General features: G+C 48.7%; 1 protein-coding gene and 1 long non-coding RNA gene across 3 annotated transcripts in view; one reads left to right on the top strand and one right to left on the bottom strand.

The window, feature by feature from the left end:
• The first annotated feature begins 26 nt into the window (after positions 1-26).
• Positions 27-7576, top strand: LOC141278378 (uncharacterized). Its single transcript, XR_012331028.1, has 2 exons — positions 27-292; positions 1406-7576. It is a non-coding gene; the product is annotated as an uncharacterized lncRNA (long non-coding RNA).
• The window catches only part of AKAP8L (A-kinase anchoring protein 8 like), a 30131-nt gene continuing 13596 nt past the window's right edge, over positions 294-16828 (bottom strand). For both annotated transcript variants that reach the window (XM_019951190.3, XM_019951189.3), the window contains 10 exons: positions 14647-15100; positions 14459-14555; positions 14309-14379; positions 13924-13987; positions 12915-13023; positions 11321-11462; positions 11127-11232; positions 10759-10889; positions 800-895; positions 294-684 (listed from right to left, as the gene is read on the bottom strand). In XM_019951190.3, coding sequence (XP_019806749.1) covers positions 367-684; positions 800-895; positions 10759-10889; positions 11127-11232; positions 11321-11462; positions 12915-13023; positions 13924-13987; positions 14309-14379; positions 14459-14555; positions 14647-15100 — 1588 coding nt within the window. In that variant the 3' untranslated portion in view covers positions 294-366. The remainder of the gene's footprint in view (positions 685-799; positions 896-10758; positions 10890-11126; positions 11233-11320; positions 11463-12914; positions 13024-13923; positions 13988-14308; positions 14380-14458; positions 14556-14646; positions 15101-16828) is intronic.

Raw genomic sequence — 16828 nt, forward strand, 5'->3', positions numbered from 1 at the left:
AGACGCATGTGTCACCCCTTCCACGGGCTACCATTGGCTGGAGTTCACAGCGGGACCGCCCTTACCACCCCAGCTGGCCTTCCGGTTGTTGTGGATCGGTGTTCACAGCACCCTGGGAGTTTTGGTGGACCGCGGTGCCTTGCTGCTCGCAGGCGTATCCCTTCTCCTCCCCCCCAGTGCGCAGGCGCAACCCACCCCTCCCGGGCCCCACCCGCAGGCACACACAGCCCAGCGGCTAGGTGCCGACACCCGCCCACGGGGACCGCGCCGCACATAGACAAAAGAGGAAGAGGTAAGATGGGAAGAACTTTATTAGACTCGGCTTGCAGCCTCGGCCACGCGGGCCCCGCCCGCCCCGGGCCCGGGTCATGGAGCGCCCCCCCCGCCCTCCTCGTCGTCGTCATCAGCCTCCACGTCCAGGCCCGGGATGCCTCGGATCTGGCGCTCCAGCGCACCGCCCAGTAGGGGCACGGCCGCCTCTTCGTCTTCCTCGGGGGGCGGCGGTGGGGGCGGGGACGCGGCCCCAGGGGCCGGCTCCGGGGGCACTGGGGGCTGCGCCGGCGCGCCCTCTGCACCCTCCGCGACCCCTGCCGCTTCGACCAGCGCCCCCTCATCCAGGGCACCGCCCTCGGCCTCCTCCTGTTCCTTCTCCTCCTCCGGGCTGTCGGTGAAAGGGTTCTCGCCCTGCGGAGAGGGGCGCCATACTGAAGAAAGGGAGGACCCGCGGGGCTGGGGCCGGGACCAGGACCAGGGGCTGGGGCCGGGGCCGGGGCCAGCATGCCAGGGGCGTGCAGCTCACCTTCAGATAGCGCTCCAGCTTCTTGCTGATTAGCTTGTTGTTGAGGATGCTGCGAGCCACCATGAGCGAGGACTTCTTAGACTGCTCCATCATGAGCTACGGGCAAGGCAGGCAGGGCTGCAGAGGCTGCCCCAGGTATCCAAAACTCCCCACCCCACCCCGCCGGATCGGGCAGAGACCACTCACACCCGCACACCTCTCCACCTCCACCTCGGGGCCCAGCACCGCCAATGACTACTACCAGATTGCGTAGTTCTGTAAGCACACCCTTGGGTACAAGCGTGGGTCCACTCTACAAGCATGGAGCCACGACCCGATTTGATCTTTGCTCAAATGCTCCATCTTTCCATACCATACTTACTGTATGTAACTGATTACAGACATATGTGTTTACAGCTGTACTGCAGAAATCTGATTTGCTTACTTAAAAATTATAAGCAGCAAACAAATAAAAAAACCTACTAAAAACCAAATGTGCAACACCTAACAAGGGGGCAAATGCCCTAAAATGCATGGAACTCTTTAGGATAAACAGGGAGGATATAAAAGCAGGAATACGAATGTCAAACAGTGTATTTTAATGATATACATCCTTTTAATCCATAGGATTCCCAGGAGGAAGAATTATACCCCCAAATGTAAAGGTTGAAAAGAGACACTTATACTCTGTTGGTGAGAGGCTCAACTGTTTATTTTCTGGAAATCAGTTTGATGGAATATATCAGAAGTAAAAATTTCTCAGTTAATTCCTTCCCAGAGTCTAGCCTAAGTTTAAAATTGGAAACATGCATGCACATTGATTGCAGTAGTGAAAAATTGGAAAGCACCTTAATGTTCTTCAGTGGAGAAGTGGTTAAGTAAATCAAACATTCAAAAGAACACCATGCGGTCCTTAAAGTAGGGCTCAGGGACAGTGTGCACAGCATTCCAGAGCCTTTCCCTCTGGGAGGATTTATACCAAAATGCTACATGATTTTCTCGGTGGTGAGAATGAAGGCAACTCTTACTTCCATCATTAATGCAAGTAATGGTAATGCAAGTATAAAGCCATGAACAGGAAAAACAGGTAAAGCTATTTTTGGAGGGGTGGGGAAGCTGATCTCCAGGACCTCTACTCTACCCTAGCCACTCTATTATCACATTTCAGAAAATCATCTCACTTTCTGTTTCTACTCCCTTTCCCCACCTTCATCTTCTTTTCCTTACATATTTTTCTCTACTACTTGGGGAAGATATTAATAGCCCTCATGCATGCTGAAAATGAAACAAGTTAAAGATACACAAAAGAAAACTGCCTACATATTGGTTTGTCCTTGTGGGGAATAAAAGGGATAACTGGTTCCAGTCGCAGGTGTAGTTGTGGGTACTTTAAGGTTTGGCACACTTACAAGGCTGTAGTAGAAATAGATATCCCATGGATATTAAACGTTAAACTATGTGTTATCTGCAGAACACCCAGTCTCAATGTGCACACCGCTGACTACAGCTACAGAAGCGTTCCTTTAGCTGTGACCCAATTTACTCTGGATAAGAGCAAAAACGGTTCACATTCCATTATTTATAAAGTTACCTGCTGTTTGCTTTCATTATTTTTGCTACACTCATTATATTTGCATTTAAATGTTTTAGGCAACTTAAGAACGAATGTACAAGATGCAGTAAAAATGAATTGCTTGGGCTTCCCTGGTGGCGCAGTGGTTAAGAATACACCTGCCAATGCAGGGGACACGGGTTTGAGCCCTGGTCCAGGAAGATCCCACATGCCGCGGAGCAACTAAGCCCATGCGCCCCAACTACTGAGCCTGTGCTCTAGAGCCCCTGAGCCACAAATACCAAAGCCCATGAGCCCAGAGCCTGTGCTCTACAACAAAAGAAGCCACTGCAATGAGAAGCCCACACATGGCAACGAAGAGCAGCCCCTGCTCGCCGCAACTAGAGAAAGCCCGCGTGCAGCAACGAAGACCCAACACGGCCAAAAATAAATAAATAAAAATTTTTTAAAAAATGAATTGCTTGATATCCACTACTTCATGTATATCAAGCACAGCAGTAAAACAAAAAAAACCCATATATTTAATTTTTTCTTAAGTTTTTTTTTTGCTTTTGTGATTTTTTTTGATGCTTGACTAACATGCTGTAAAAATAGTTAACATGGAACTTGAGATGATGGCTTTTTTAATGTCTTACGAGATTTTCATGAACAATTCAAGCATAATTGTTAAGAACACGTGTATTAAGTTCATGTTAAGTGGAAAAAAAGTTTTATGAACGGAAAAAAGATGCACAATTAGGATACTATTCTCACTCGCCAATACATTATCCTCCTCCCTTTAGGTGCACAGATGGACACACCAGAATGTCTCCCAACTGAAGCACACTTAATATGTTTTCAGATTTTTGCTACAACAACTACATACCACATACTAGCAGACCTTATAAGAAATACCAAAGGAGGTTCTTCAAGCAGAAAGGAAGTGATCCCAGACAATAATGCAAATCCACATGAAAGAACAGTAAAGGTAATTATGTAATTACAAAAAACACTACAAATGCAGTATGTTTTCCTGTCTTCTCAACTGGCTTAAAAAGGGGCTGTATAAAACCATACATATATTTAAATATTAAAAATATATATAGTTGTAAATACATATAAATAATTGTATTGTTTGGCCTGTAACACAGAAATGTAATATATTTGCCAATAATGGCACAAAGAAGGTTGGGGGAGTAAAATTGTATTGGGCTAATAAGGAAATGACTGTAGATGGTAACTTCAATCCACAGGAAGAATTCAAATGAAGAGAACCAGTAATGAGCAATAAGAAGGCCAATATAACAAAAACTAGAAATATGTAACTGCTCTCCTTTCTTCTGTCAGCTTCCTTAAAAGACAAATTATATAAAGTAATAATTACATTGTATTACATTATTGGGTTTGTACCACATACAGAGGTACTACTTTACATAACAAAAACCTCCTATGTAGAGAGGTACATACGGGTAACTTAATCTCACTGAAATTAAGTTATTGTATCTAAAGGAAAACTTAAAAAGTTAATATGTACAAGGTAAGGCCTAGAGAAACCACTAGGAAAATAATTCCCCAAAATGCAGTGCAAAAAAACCATTAAAATTAAATGTTATACTAAAGAAATACTTAATACAAAGAAAGCAGTAAAGCGTGAATAGAAGAATGATGTAAATCTAATAATATCAACAATAATGGTAAATGTGAATGAATTAAACAATCCAGTCAAAAGACAGAGACTGTCAAACTGGATAGAAAAACAAGATCAAATTATATGCTATTCATAGGAGATACACTTTAGATCCAATAGATTCAATAAATAGAAATGAAAAGGATGGGAAAAGATATACAATCATCAACCATAAGAAAAATGAACTGGCTATACTAATAGCAGACAAAATAGAGTGTTAAAACAAAAAATGTTACTAAGACAGAAAGGGACATTTTATAAGGATAAAGGGTCACTCCATCAGGAGGATATAACAATTCTAAGTATAGATGCACCTAACAACAGAGCACCAAAATACATAAGACAAAACCCGACAGAAATAAAGGGAGAAACAGACAATTCAACAATAGCTGATATCCCACTGTCAATAATGCATAGAACAACTTGGCAGAAGACCAACAAGGAAATAAAAGGCTTGAACAACACTATAAAACCAAACAAGCATAACAGGTATCTATAGAACACTCCACACAGCAAGAGCAGAAAATCCATTCTTTTCAAATGCACAAGGCACAGCATAGGCCATACACTAGGCCATAGAACAAACTTCAGTAAATTAAAAGGACTGAAATAATAGAATGTATATTCTCTGACCACACTGAATAAAATTAGAAATCAGTAACAGAAAGGAATTTGGGAAATTCAGAAATATGTGAAAATTAAATGACACACTGCTGAATAACTAGTGGGTCTAAGAAAAAGAAATCAGAGGGAAATTAGAAAATAACCTGAGATGAGTGAAAATGAGGACGTGACATGCCAAAAGTTATGCGATACAGTGAAAGCAGTACTCAGAGAAAAAATTATAGCTATAAATGCCTACATTAAAATAGAAAAAAACCGGGCTTCCCTGGTGGCGCAGTGGTTGAAAGTCCGCCTGCCAATGCAGGGGACACGGGTTCGTGCCCCGGTCCAGGAAGATTCCACATGCCACGGAGTGGCTGGGCCCGTGAGCCATGGCCGCTGAGCCTGTGCATCCGGAGCCTGTGCTCCGCAACGGGAGAGGCCACAGCAGTGAGAGGCCCGCGAACCGCAAAAAAAAAAAAAAAAAGAAAAAGAAAAAAACCTAAGCAAGCAGAATATTGGAGTAGAAATTAATGAAGCAGAGGACAGAATAACAGAAGAGGAAAAAAAAATCAATGAAGCCATAAGTTTATTCTTTTTAAAGATCAACAAAATTAACAAACCTTAACAAGACTGACCAAGAAAAAAACAAGACTCAAATTACCAGTCAAAAATGAAAGAAGGGGGGGCTTCCCTGGTGGCGCAGTGGTTGGGGGTCCGTCTGCCGATGCAGGGGACGTGGGTTCGTGCCCCGGTCCGGGAGGATCCCACATGCCGCGGAGTGGCTGGGCCCGTGAGCCGTGGCCGCTGGGCCTGCGCGTCCGGAGCCTGTGCTCCGCGGCGGGAGAGGCCACAGCGGTGAGAGGCCAGCGAACCGCAAAAAAAAAAAAAAAAAAAAAAAGAAAAAGAAAGAAGGGGACTACTGACATTACAGAAATAAAAAGGATTATAATGGAACACTAGAAATAAATGTATGCTAATAAATTGGATAATAGATGAAACAGACATATTTCTAGAAAGACACAAACTACTGAAACTGACTCAAGAAGAAATAGAGGGAGTTCCCTGGTGTTCCAGTGGTTAGGACCACTTGGCACCTTCACTGCTGGAGCCCAGGTTCAATCCCTGGCCCGGGAAGTAAGGTCCTGAAAGATGCATGGTGCAGCCAAAGAAAGAAGAAACAGAAAATCTAAATAGACCAATAACAAGTAAAGAAATAGAATTAGCAATGAAAAAAAAGCAGCTACCCACAAAGAAAAGCCCAGGTCCAGATGGCTTCAGAGGCAAATTCTACCAATTTAATACCAATTCTTCACATACTTCCAAACAAAAGGAGGGAAAACGTCCCAACTCATTTTTTGAGGCCAGTATTACTTTGATACCAAAACCAAAGACATCACAAAAAAACACAGATGAATTATCTCTTATGAATACAGATGCAAAAATTCTCAACAAAACATCAGCAAAGCCAATCCAACAACATATAAAAAAATTATACACCATGACCAAGTAGGATTTTTCCCAGGAACACCAAGCGTGGCTTAACAACCCAAGTTAATGTAATATACCATACGAATAGAATAAAAAACAAAAGCCACATGAGCATCTCAATAAATGCAGAAAAAGCATTTGACAAAATCCAATATCCTTCCAGAATAAAAACACTCAACAAGATACGAATAGAAGGGAATTCAGCAACCAGAAAAAGGGCACCTATGAAAAATCCACAGCTAACATCGTACTTAATGGTCAAAGACCGATGCTTCCTCCCCTACCAAGATCAGGAACAAGAAGATACTTCTCTTCAAAACTGTGTTGGATGTTCTAGCCAGGGCAATTAAAGAAGAAAAAAAAAAAATTAAACGGCATCCAGATTGGAAAGGAAGTAGTTAAACTATCTCTATTTGCAGATAACTGATCTTATATACAGAAAATGCTAAGGAATCCACTAAACTATCAGAATTAATAAACAACTTCAGTGAAGTTACGGGATAAAATATCAACATACAAATATCAATTGTATTTTGATACACATACAAAGAACAACCCAGAAATGGAATTAAAGAACACAATTCCATTTATAATAGTATCAAAAGAATAAAATACTTAGGAATAAATTAAGAGCCCCAAAAGTGCAAAACTTATACACTGGAAACTATAAAACACTGTTGAAAGAAATTAAAGAAGATCTAAATAAATGCAAAGGCACCCCATATTTACAGACTGGAAGACTTAATACTGCTGAGATGGCAACACGCTTCAAATTGATACAGAAATTGAATATAGTCCTATCAGAATAACAGCTGGCTTCTTTGTAGAAACTGACATGCTGGTCCTAAAATTCTTGGAAGCTCAAAGGCACAATCTTGAAAAAAAAGGAACAAAAGTTAGAGGAGTCACACTTTCCGATTCTTAATCTTACTATGAAGCTAAAGTGTGGTAATGGCATAAGAATATAGAGAACAAAAGAATAAAGAGTCCAGAAATAAATCCATGTAGCTATGGTCAACTGCTTTTTGACAAGGGTGCCATAGTGAAAATGAGAAAAAACAGTCACAGGGAAAAAGTAGTTTCTTCTACAAATGGTGCTGGGACAACTGGAAAATCACATGGAATAGAATGAAGTTGAACCTTACCTTATACCATATACAAAAATTAACTAAAATGCATCAAAGATCCAAAATTATAGGAGCCGAAACTGTAAAATTCTTATTGTAAGAAAACATAGGGGGGCTTCCCTGGTGGCGCAGTGGTTGGGGGTCCGCCTGCCGATGCAGGGGATGCGGGTTCGTGTCCCGGTCTGGGAAGATCCCACATGCCGCGGAGCGGCTGGGCCCGTGAGCCATGGCTACTGAGCCTGTGCGTCCGGAGCCTGTGCTCCGCAACAGGAGAGGCCACAGCAGTGAGAGGCCCCCCGCGTATCGCAAAAAAAGAAAAAAAAAAAAGAGAAAGAAAACATAGGGGAGCTTCCCTGGTGGCGCAGGTTAAGAATCCGCCTGCCAATGCAGGGGACACAGGTTTGAGCCCTGGTCTGGGAAGATCCCACATGTCGCAGAGCAACTAAGCCCGTGCGCCACAACTACTAAGCCTGGGCTCTAGAGCCCGTGAGCCACAACTACAAGCCTGTGCACCACAACTACTGAAGCCTGTGTGCCTAGAGCCCGTGCTCTGCAACAAGAGAAGCCACCGCAATGAGAAGCCTGTGCACCGCAACCAAGAGTAGACCCCGCTCGCTGCAACTGAAGAAAGCCTGCGAGCAGCAATGAAGACCCGACGCAGCCAAAAATAAATAAATAAATATTTTTAAAAAAGAAAAGATAGGGGTAAATCTTTGTGACCTTTTATTTGACAATGGATTCTTAGATATGATACCCCAAGCACAGGAACAAAAGAAAAAAAATAGATAAACTGGATTTCATCAAAATTAAACTTTTGGGGCTTCCCTGGTGGCGCAGTGGTTGAGAGTCCACCTGCCGATGCAGGGGACACGGGTTCATGCCCCGGTCCGGGAGGATCCCACATGCTGCAGAGCGGCTGGGCCCGTGAGCCATGGCCGCTGAGCCTGCACGTCCGGAGCCTGTGCTCCGCAACGGGAGAGGCCACAACAGTGAGAGGCCCGCATAATGAAAAAAAAAAAAATTAAACTTTGTGCTGCAAAGACACATTAAAAAGGTGAAAAAAAACAACCCACAGAATGGGAGAAAATATTCGCAAATCATATGCCTGATAAGGTACTTGTATCTAGAATACATAAAGAACCCTCAACTCAAAAAGACCACACAATTAAAAAATAAAGTATCTGAACAGACATTTCTTCACCTCTAAGAATGTAAGACAGATGGCCAACAAGCCACTGAAAAGATGCTCAACATCATTAGTCAGTTATCAGGGAAATGCGAATGAAAAATACAACAGATACCACTGCACACCCACTAGAATGGCTGGAATCAAAAAGTCAGATAATAACTAGTGTTGGTGAGATATAATAAATCAGAGCTCTCATATATTGCTGATGGGGATATAAAATGGTACAGCCACTTTGGAAAACAATCTGGCAGTTCCTCAGGAAGTTAAAATGTTACTATTTGACCCAGATATTCCACTCCTGTCTAAAAGAAATGATAATACATGTCCACACAAAAACTTGCATCATAACAGAATTATCCATAATAGCCAAGAGGTAGAAACAATCCAAATTCTAAAGAATGAATAAACCAAATGAGGTATGTGTCCATACAAGAGAATATTTTTAGGCCATACAAAGGAATGAAGTTCTGACACATTCTACAATATGGAAGAACATTGAACATACGCTAAATTGAAGAAGCCGATCACAGAAGACCACATACTATGTGATTGCATTTTTATGAAATGTTCATAATAAGCAAATACATGGAGACAGACAGTAGATCAGTGGTCGCCTAAGGCTGGCGGAGCATGGGGGTTGGAGTGATAGCTAAAGGGTATGGGTTTCTTTTTGAGGTGATGAAAAGGTTCTATAATTGACTGTGCTGATAGCTGCATAACTGTGAATATTATTAAAAACTACTGACTTGTACACCTTACATGGATGAACCGTATGGTATGTGAATTGTATATCAATAAAGCTGTCACCAAAATAATAATAATAATTAGAAGCTTTTTATTCACTTCTAAGTCTGGAATTTTAAAAAATATAGTGTTTATATTGAAACTATCTCTATAAACTACTCCTGGTGTCTTCAAAGTAACTTTTATCACCCTTCCAATCCCCTCTACAGTTGCTGGTTGTTACAGCTGTTCTTTTTTTTTCAACTTGCTTTAGAATCACTTTTGAGTTTATTTTTTGCTAGCTATCATTCATTTCATCCAGATTTTCCAAGTTTTAATACCATGCACTGTCCAGCCTCTACAATCTGCTCTCTGTTCTCTTTTGGTATACCCCTTTTATCAGCTCCCAAACCAAGAATCTCACCTTGGCAAGATCCCTACAGCTTCTCTGCTGCCAAAGCCAAGGGACATTTTCCTTATCTTTCCATATCTCTCAATTGCATATGCCAATCCCAAATCTCCTCAACCACCCAAGCCAGATCTCTAAACCCATCCCACTGTTGAGAATCACTGCACTGAGAAAGACCAGCGATGAATCTGATGGGCATGGAAAAAGGTTGAGAAATGCTATTTCTTATACCATTTTGCTGCTATTATCTGCTCATAAATCCCATCAGCCTCCTCCAGGTGATGGCACCCAAGACTCTCTTTCTAGCCCAGACCGGGTCCTGAGCCTCTCAGCTCTTTCCCTACTGCAAAGCCCCACCACCCTCACTTGATCTCTAACAGACACCTCTAACCTAGGATGTCACCCATTCAACAACAAAAAAACCCCACCTACTCTGGCTTCTGTGATAGGCACTGGGAATACACTGGAATGCAAGACAGAATTTTTTCAATTTCTTGCCAAACTCGCTCCTTTCCCTGTACCATATACCGCCCTCCCCATCATAGCAGCAACACTGTCCACCAGCTAAGGCAGAAATCTGCCACATCCCAGACTTCTGGTCACTCCCTCATGCCAACCTCCTGTTCACTTCCTTAACACCTCTTCTATCCTGCCTGTCTTCATCTCCAAGGTGGAGGCATACCTCTGGCTTGATACTGCAGCAGCCCTTCCTTGATCCCCAACCTCCCTCCCACAACAGGTGCCCAAAGTCTCTAGTCCAACACCGACTCTAATCCTACTGGTCCCCCACTTAAAAGCTTTGCTGCCTACAGGAGCAAGATCAGGCCCCTCAGCCCAGCCCTTGTGAACCTTGTGTCCAATACTTCCTCCAACAACACTTGCACCATACACTTCTCCCTGTTTGGTTTCTGAACCTATGTGGCCATTGACCCATATGCACATGGAGGTCCCCATATCCCACAGACCTTACTTCTTAAGGTCTAGCTCTGATGCCACCACCTGCCAGGCAGAGTCCCCATTTCCCACCCCTCTCTCTGTAGCTTCGCTGACTGAACTGGGCTGGAAATGTCTACATCTTCCTGCGCCCTGCAGTCCCTGCAGTTTCTCATAGGCAAGCAGGGGCTATAACCCCAGGAACTCCCCAGTGGCCTCACCCAGTCAACCCACAGGCTGGTGGGAGGGCACTGGTAGCCACTCACCCTGCGGTTCCGGTTGTGATCCATGGTCTTGAGGTGCTTCTGAATGATCCCAAACTGCATGGGAATGAAGAGGTCACAGGCTGCACAGTGGGCTGCCTCTACCTTCTTCACAAAATGTTCCATGGCAATTTCTGTAGAGGGGAGAAGGAGGGGAGTTGCCACTGGTCCCAGGCACCTAAGAAAGACCCAGGAGTTGGGGGAAAACAGCAGACCAGCTCCTCACCTCACCCTGCCACTTCCACGTGGGCCTGAGGCTGTTCTCAGTGACCCTCCCTGGGGGAACAGAGGGGTGTTGTGACCCCACTCTGAGAACCAGAGGAGGGAAGGCTGAGGCCCTGCCTGATAGGACTGGGATGGAACCTCCTCACCTTGGGTCAGATCTTGGTCTCTGTAGATCTGCTGGATAAGACCATCAAGGTCCTCCACGGTTTTTCGGAGCTCCTCTGTCTTCTTGGTCTTGTTGGCAACGTAGTCCTGCCGGAGATCCCAAGGAGATATTAAGGTTTGTGTGGGCTGCTCTATGTCCTGAGGGTAAAAGCAGCTGTACCACTCCAAGGCTCACCTGCAGAAAGTCAGCTGTCTGCTTCGGAAGCTTGGTGCCTACGTACTTAAAGTGTTCCTTGTGAAACTTGCTGTCGAGGTGGCTGGCCATCTCATCCTCGTAAAAGGTCCGGTATTTGCAGAGAGAACACACAAACTGGATCCTGCCACAGGAAGGAAATGAGGGACTGAGATCAAGAGGGTCCCAGGGAACAGTGCTGCTGCCTCACCCAACCCAGCTGCGAGCCCTGAAACAGGCCTTGCTCATGGGCCTGTGAAGTACGGTCCCAGCAGGGGGACAGGCTAGGACCAGTGGGGTTGGGTGTAGAGAGGGACAGAACGTCTGCAGGCTGCAGTTACTGCAACGTAGGGGACAGGGGAGGAGCTCTTCCTTCCCGTAGGCAGGAGGCTGAAGCCTGAGGCAGCAGCTGCTGCAACAGGCAAGGAGTCGCTGGAAGGTTGCCGGAGGGCATCTCTACCAAGGCTGGGCAGGAGCTTGTGTACTTGGCCCAGCTGGGGACCGGAAGGAGGATGCCCTGGCGTGAGCCAGGTGGCCCTGAGGTGCAGAGTGGAGTACGCAGTCCCGAGGCAGGGCCCGAAAAGGTGCTGCATCTTCCTTCTGGGGTCTGAGGGACTGAAAGGCCCAGCCCATCCTTTGCTCAGAATGCTTGGGGGTGGTGTCGGGAGGGATGGGAGGCAAGCAGGCCTGGGCACCTGCTGCCTCATCTTCCTCTTCTGAGAAGAGACCAGTCTGAGCTGGAAGGAGGGCGCCCGCCCGGCCTGCCAGAGGGCAGCCTGGAGTCACCTGAGCGAGGTGCTCTGTCTGGGCCTCGTGTCCACAGCAGAAGCCCGGGGTCTGGGGCCTGGGCTGGAGCAGGCCGCCGTGGCAAGGGGCGGAGGAGGCCAGCTGCCACCGAGGCCTTGGGGCAGGTCCCTACCTCTGCCGGACGTCCTTATCTGGGCCACGGGGTCAGCTTTGTCTGGAGAGCCCAGGGGCCAGGCGCCGGCGAGGCTGAGGAAGGTCCAGCAAGAGCAAGAGTCTGAGGCGGAGGAGGAGGAGGCAAGCGCCAGTGCGGGAGCCCTGAGGGCAGACAGACCCGACCAAGGGGCGTGAAGGGCTCAGCCGCAGACAGGCCCGGCCTGACAGGGCCGGCGGGCAGGGCAGAGGGCAGGCCCGAGGCTGCCACAGCCCACAGGTGCTGCCATCTCTCCTGAGCACGGTGATGGCCTCTTGGCAGCTAGCTGGGGTGGCACAGGCGCCTTGGACCTTGAGTCTCTGATGAGCTGGCCCCCTCCCGCAGGGGCATCAGGCCCCCAGTGCACCTCGGGGCTCGTGCGCTGAGTGACCTAGTGCTGGAGCTTCTGGGCAACGGTGGTGAGCAGTGTCAGATCTCAGGCCAAAGTCGCTAGCGGTCGCCAGGCGGCCACAGAGGGGCAAGGGACGAATCAGGCCTTGGGAGCTGGGCCTGGCGGAAAGCAGGGTCCATGCACGGCCGAGCAGGTGGCAGCTCCCAAGGGAGGCCAGAGGGCGGTGAGGCAGCAGAGCTATGGCCCTGCTCTCCTGGAGGCAGCCCCAGAGCGAGGCAGAGGCAAAGGGGTGGAGGGAAGCTGGTTACCTTTCCACCATGCGGTCTCGCTGCCGCTTTTTCTGCTTGTCCTGGTTCTTTTTGCCTGCCTGCAACTTGCGCTTAGTCTGGCCACTCTCATCCTGGGTGCTCAGGGCCCCTGTGGGAACAGAGGAGCACAGTTACCAGTTTGTGGCCTCTGGCTGGATCATCCACCATCTACTCCAGAGGGTCCATTCTGAAAGCAGCTGTCGAGCAAGGCCTCTGGCTGTGAGCAGGGCTGGGTACCCTGGAATGGGTGGGGAGTGATTTTGGCCTAGGCCCTGAAGAGGGGAGGACACGTGCTGACCCCACCACTCTCCAGGACATCTATACTCTGCAGAGTGGGCCACAGGGAGGCTGGAAGGTAAAGAGAGGCTGTCTCAGTGGGGACACTGGCACAAGTTCAGAGGGCCCAGGTGGCAGGATGCAGGAAGGCCTCAGCTGGGGCCTAAGAGCAGCCTCCAAGTGGTAAAGGCCCCAAAGCTTGCATGGCCCTGCCCACCTCACACTGGGCACCACGGCAACAGTAGGCTGAGGCTGGATTTATGGTTAGGTACCTGCTGGCGCTCATCACTTGAACAGGGGGACAGGGACTCCCAAGAGGGGCTGTGGAGGCGCTAAGGGAAAGGACACGCAAACCAGAGCCGTAAAAACTGCACCAAGGGTCCCGGCTTGGACACCAACCATTAAGGACTCAGAACTGCGTGTTACTAAGGGCCTGAGGGCAGGGGGTGTGCCTGGGGTTCCCTCACACTTTTGCTTGCTGCCCCCCACCTGAAGGCAAAACCAGTGTACTAGGCAGGGACCATCGCCACCCATAGCCTCGGTCTGGGAAGATTAGGGGCAGAGTGGGAAGGGGGTGAAGAAGGAGGTTACTCCCTACCAGCACATACCCAGCCACACAAGGGAGGATCCAAGCTGGACACGTTTCTGCCAAAACCCTGCCCTTGGCTGGACCCCTCCCACCACGAGCACCTGGAAGAGCCACCCCAGAACCCAGGCCACTCAGAAGACTCACCTTTCTCTGCATCCTCTTTGCCCTCTTCCTTCCCATCCTCTTTTCCCTCTTCGTCTTCTCCTTCCTAAGACACAATTTCAAAAATTCAATGTTAAAGCATGTATAGCGTTCGTAACAGCTGTAAATGACAAGGCCCTATTCAAGGCCAGGCACTGAGCCAGGAGCCTCACATCCTCCCAACAGCCCTTGCACAGAGGGCTCACTCTGCCATTTTTCTGATAAGGAAATCCAACCTCTGGTTAGGCAGCCTGCCAGCAGCTTGTGCTCTCTACCAGACCTCCACCTCCTTGTACTAGTCATGTGTGCATGCAGAGATGACTCAGGCGATCCACTGTTCACAGGCCTCACCTACAGACAGAGAGAGTGCAGGGCTGGGGCCACTTACTGCTCTGAAGCCCTTCTCCACAGGCTCAGCGCCTTCAGTGCCCTCTGCAGCTTCCCCCTCGGTGCCCTCGTCTGAAAGGTAAGAGGAAGCAAGCTCAGCCCAGGAGCCCCAAGGGGCAGAGGACAGGGTTATGCCAGTGCCTGGCCTCACCATTGTCTGAATCACTGTTATCGGAGCAGTCCGTCCGGGTGGCTTTGCTGTCGGGCTCGTCGGGACTGCCACATTGCTTTCTCTTCTTTTTCTTGGTCTGGGTCAGAAAAAGGGAGCAGGGTAAGGGTGGACGGCTCCAGGCCCCTCGCTCTGCTCAGTCACAAAACAGGAAGGCCTCCTCCACTCACCCGAAAGTCAGCTGTGGTCCAGGTCTTCCAGGTCCGCCTCATCTGTTTCATGCCATTGCCAAACCCAAAGCCAAAGCGGGAGCCACCCGGAAAGGTGCCCCCGCCACGCATGCCCTGGAACATGCCGTACTCAGGGATGATGTTCTGGGAGAAGAGGGAGGGCAGCCGGGAGGCACCAGGCATGCACTGGCCCCGGGCCCCCATGGGGTCTTCCCACACACGCCCATAGCCTGAGGCCATCGGCCGGCCACTCCGGGAGTCCCGGGCCCAGCCCTGAGCCCGTGGGCCAAAGGTGTCGCCACCACGCATGCGGAACTGGTCGCGGTAGGCATCATACTGGCCCTCGTAGGCCATTTCCATCTCAGGGTCAAGCTCGCCGTAGTCATAGCCCGACCGGTACAGATCACGCTCACTCAGGACGGCCCTCGAGTCACAGGCCTCGTAGGAATCGTATCTGCAGGGGCAGGTGGCAAGCATCAGGGAGGGCCTCAGGTCCTATCACCCTTCTGCTCCTGCCTGCCACCAAACCTCTCTGTCATGGGGACAGAAAACCCACTCCAGCACCTACCCCATTGATCCCCATCAGAGGATCAATATTTGGAAATGCCAATTTAAAAGGCCTCTCAGGAGCAGACTTCTAGAAGCCAGAAGGGCCTCTCAGATGATGTCCCCAAGCTTGCATGTGGGCCACACCAGCTTGAGGACCCTAAGAAGGACTATTAGGGTAAAGTAGGTCTCAGTTAGGAGAAGAGACAGCCCACAGCCCATAAGAAACGTGCATGTGTCTGTGGCAGTCACAACACCCAAGGTTGCTCCTTGAGGGGCAGAGCCAAGCACCCCAGCATCCTGCAGTACATGGGCAGTTCAGCACATCAGTGTTTGTCCACTGGGGCTGATGACACCCACGAGAGACTGCCAAACCCTTCAAAGCCCATCACCACTCGAAAGGAAAAGGAAGACAAAACAAGGAATGTTGCCAGGAAAGACAATGTGACCTTGCCCAGGGACAAGAAAAAGAGTTCTTATGAGCTCATATCAACTCTGGAGCCCAGGACAGGGAATCACATCCTACATAGCAACTGGGAAGGCAGGCCAAACATTCTACCTGCGCAAGACAGGGCACCAGAGAGAGGCGTTCTAACCATGGCTGCAACCCACAGGCCCAGACCCCACATGTCTCTTTGCCAAAGCTGGGTAGTCAAGAAGCACCAGCAGCATGAAAGAATAGGCCAGTGCTACCCAATTAATTGCCACTCCATCCCTCAACCCTGCTCTCCAGCTCCAGGTTGCCACAAGAAGGTACACAGGCAGCTGGCACCAGCAGCAATGTCAGCCCAACTGCACGGCCCCCCGCCCACCCCCTGCCTGCAATTTGGCAGCCTCAGCTCCAAGCACTATGACTGTCAGGCAGGGGATGTGCTGGGCATCCCCCAACACTTTTTGCTTGCTACAGAGCCCATGCAAGCAAAAGTCCCCTTGGTACCCTCTGCCCCCTAGTGGTCCTGGTGCCTCACTTGGCCCCATCAGTGCCTGGCCAGGCCCCTCCTTACTCTCTGCTCTCTCCCATTTGTCAGCTGGAGCCATTAGGCCACTCCACCCCAACCTGTGCCAGAAATACATGTGCCCTCCTCACTGAAACCTCTCACTAGGGCACAAGAACTTCTAGGCCAGCACCACTTCAGACAATGACAAATGCCCACAGCATGATGCTGTGGGGTAGGACAGATCTGAGTGGGAGGCCCAGCTCCACTATTTACTCCTGGGTGCCTGTGGGCAAGAGGTGTGACCTGCATGCGCTTCACTTTCCCCATTTGCAAAGTAAGGATGTCAACAGTTCCTCACGGGCACTTCTGAGGCTCAACAGGTACATGTTTATAAGGCACTGAAGGGTGGTCAGGACATGCCCACATCTTCCTTGTCCCTTATGTGGGATGCGCAGCTCACAGTGGTCAGCCCCAAGGGTTCATCCCACCCTTCACACCCAACCCAATCTGTCCTGCCCTGACAGAGCGCAGGATGTAAAGTATCTGAAGAATGTCAAATGGCTGTCTCCAGAGGGAAGAGCCATTTAACAATGCTCCTGAGAAGAGCCACTCGGAGGGTACAGTGAAGCCAGCCCAGTCTGGGCTTGTTCCTCTTTCTAAAAGCTGGAAGAGAGGCTCACCATCAGGCAGTTGGGGAG

Source organism: Tursiops truncatus, chromosome 3 (genome assembly GCF_011762595.2).
Source record: "Tursiops truncatus isolate mTurTru1 chromosome 3, mTurTru1.mat.Y, whole genome shotgun sequence".
In the NCBI taxonomy this organism is placed as follows: domain Eukaryota; kingdom Metazoa; phylum Chordata; class Mammalia; order Artiodactyla; family Delphinidae; genus Tursiops; species Tursiops truncatus.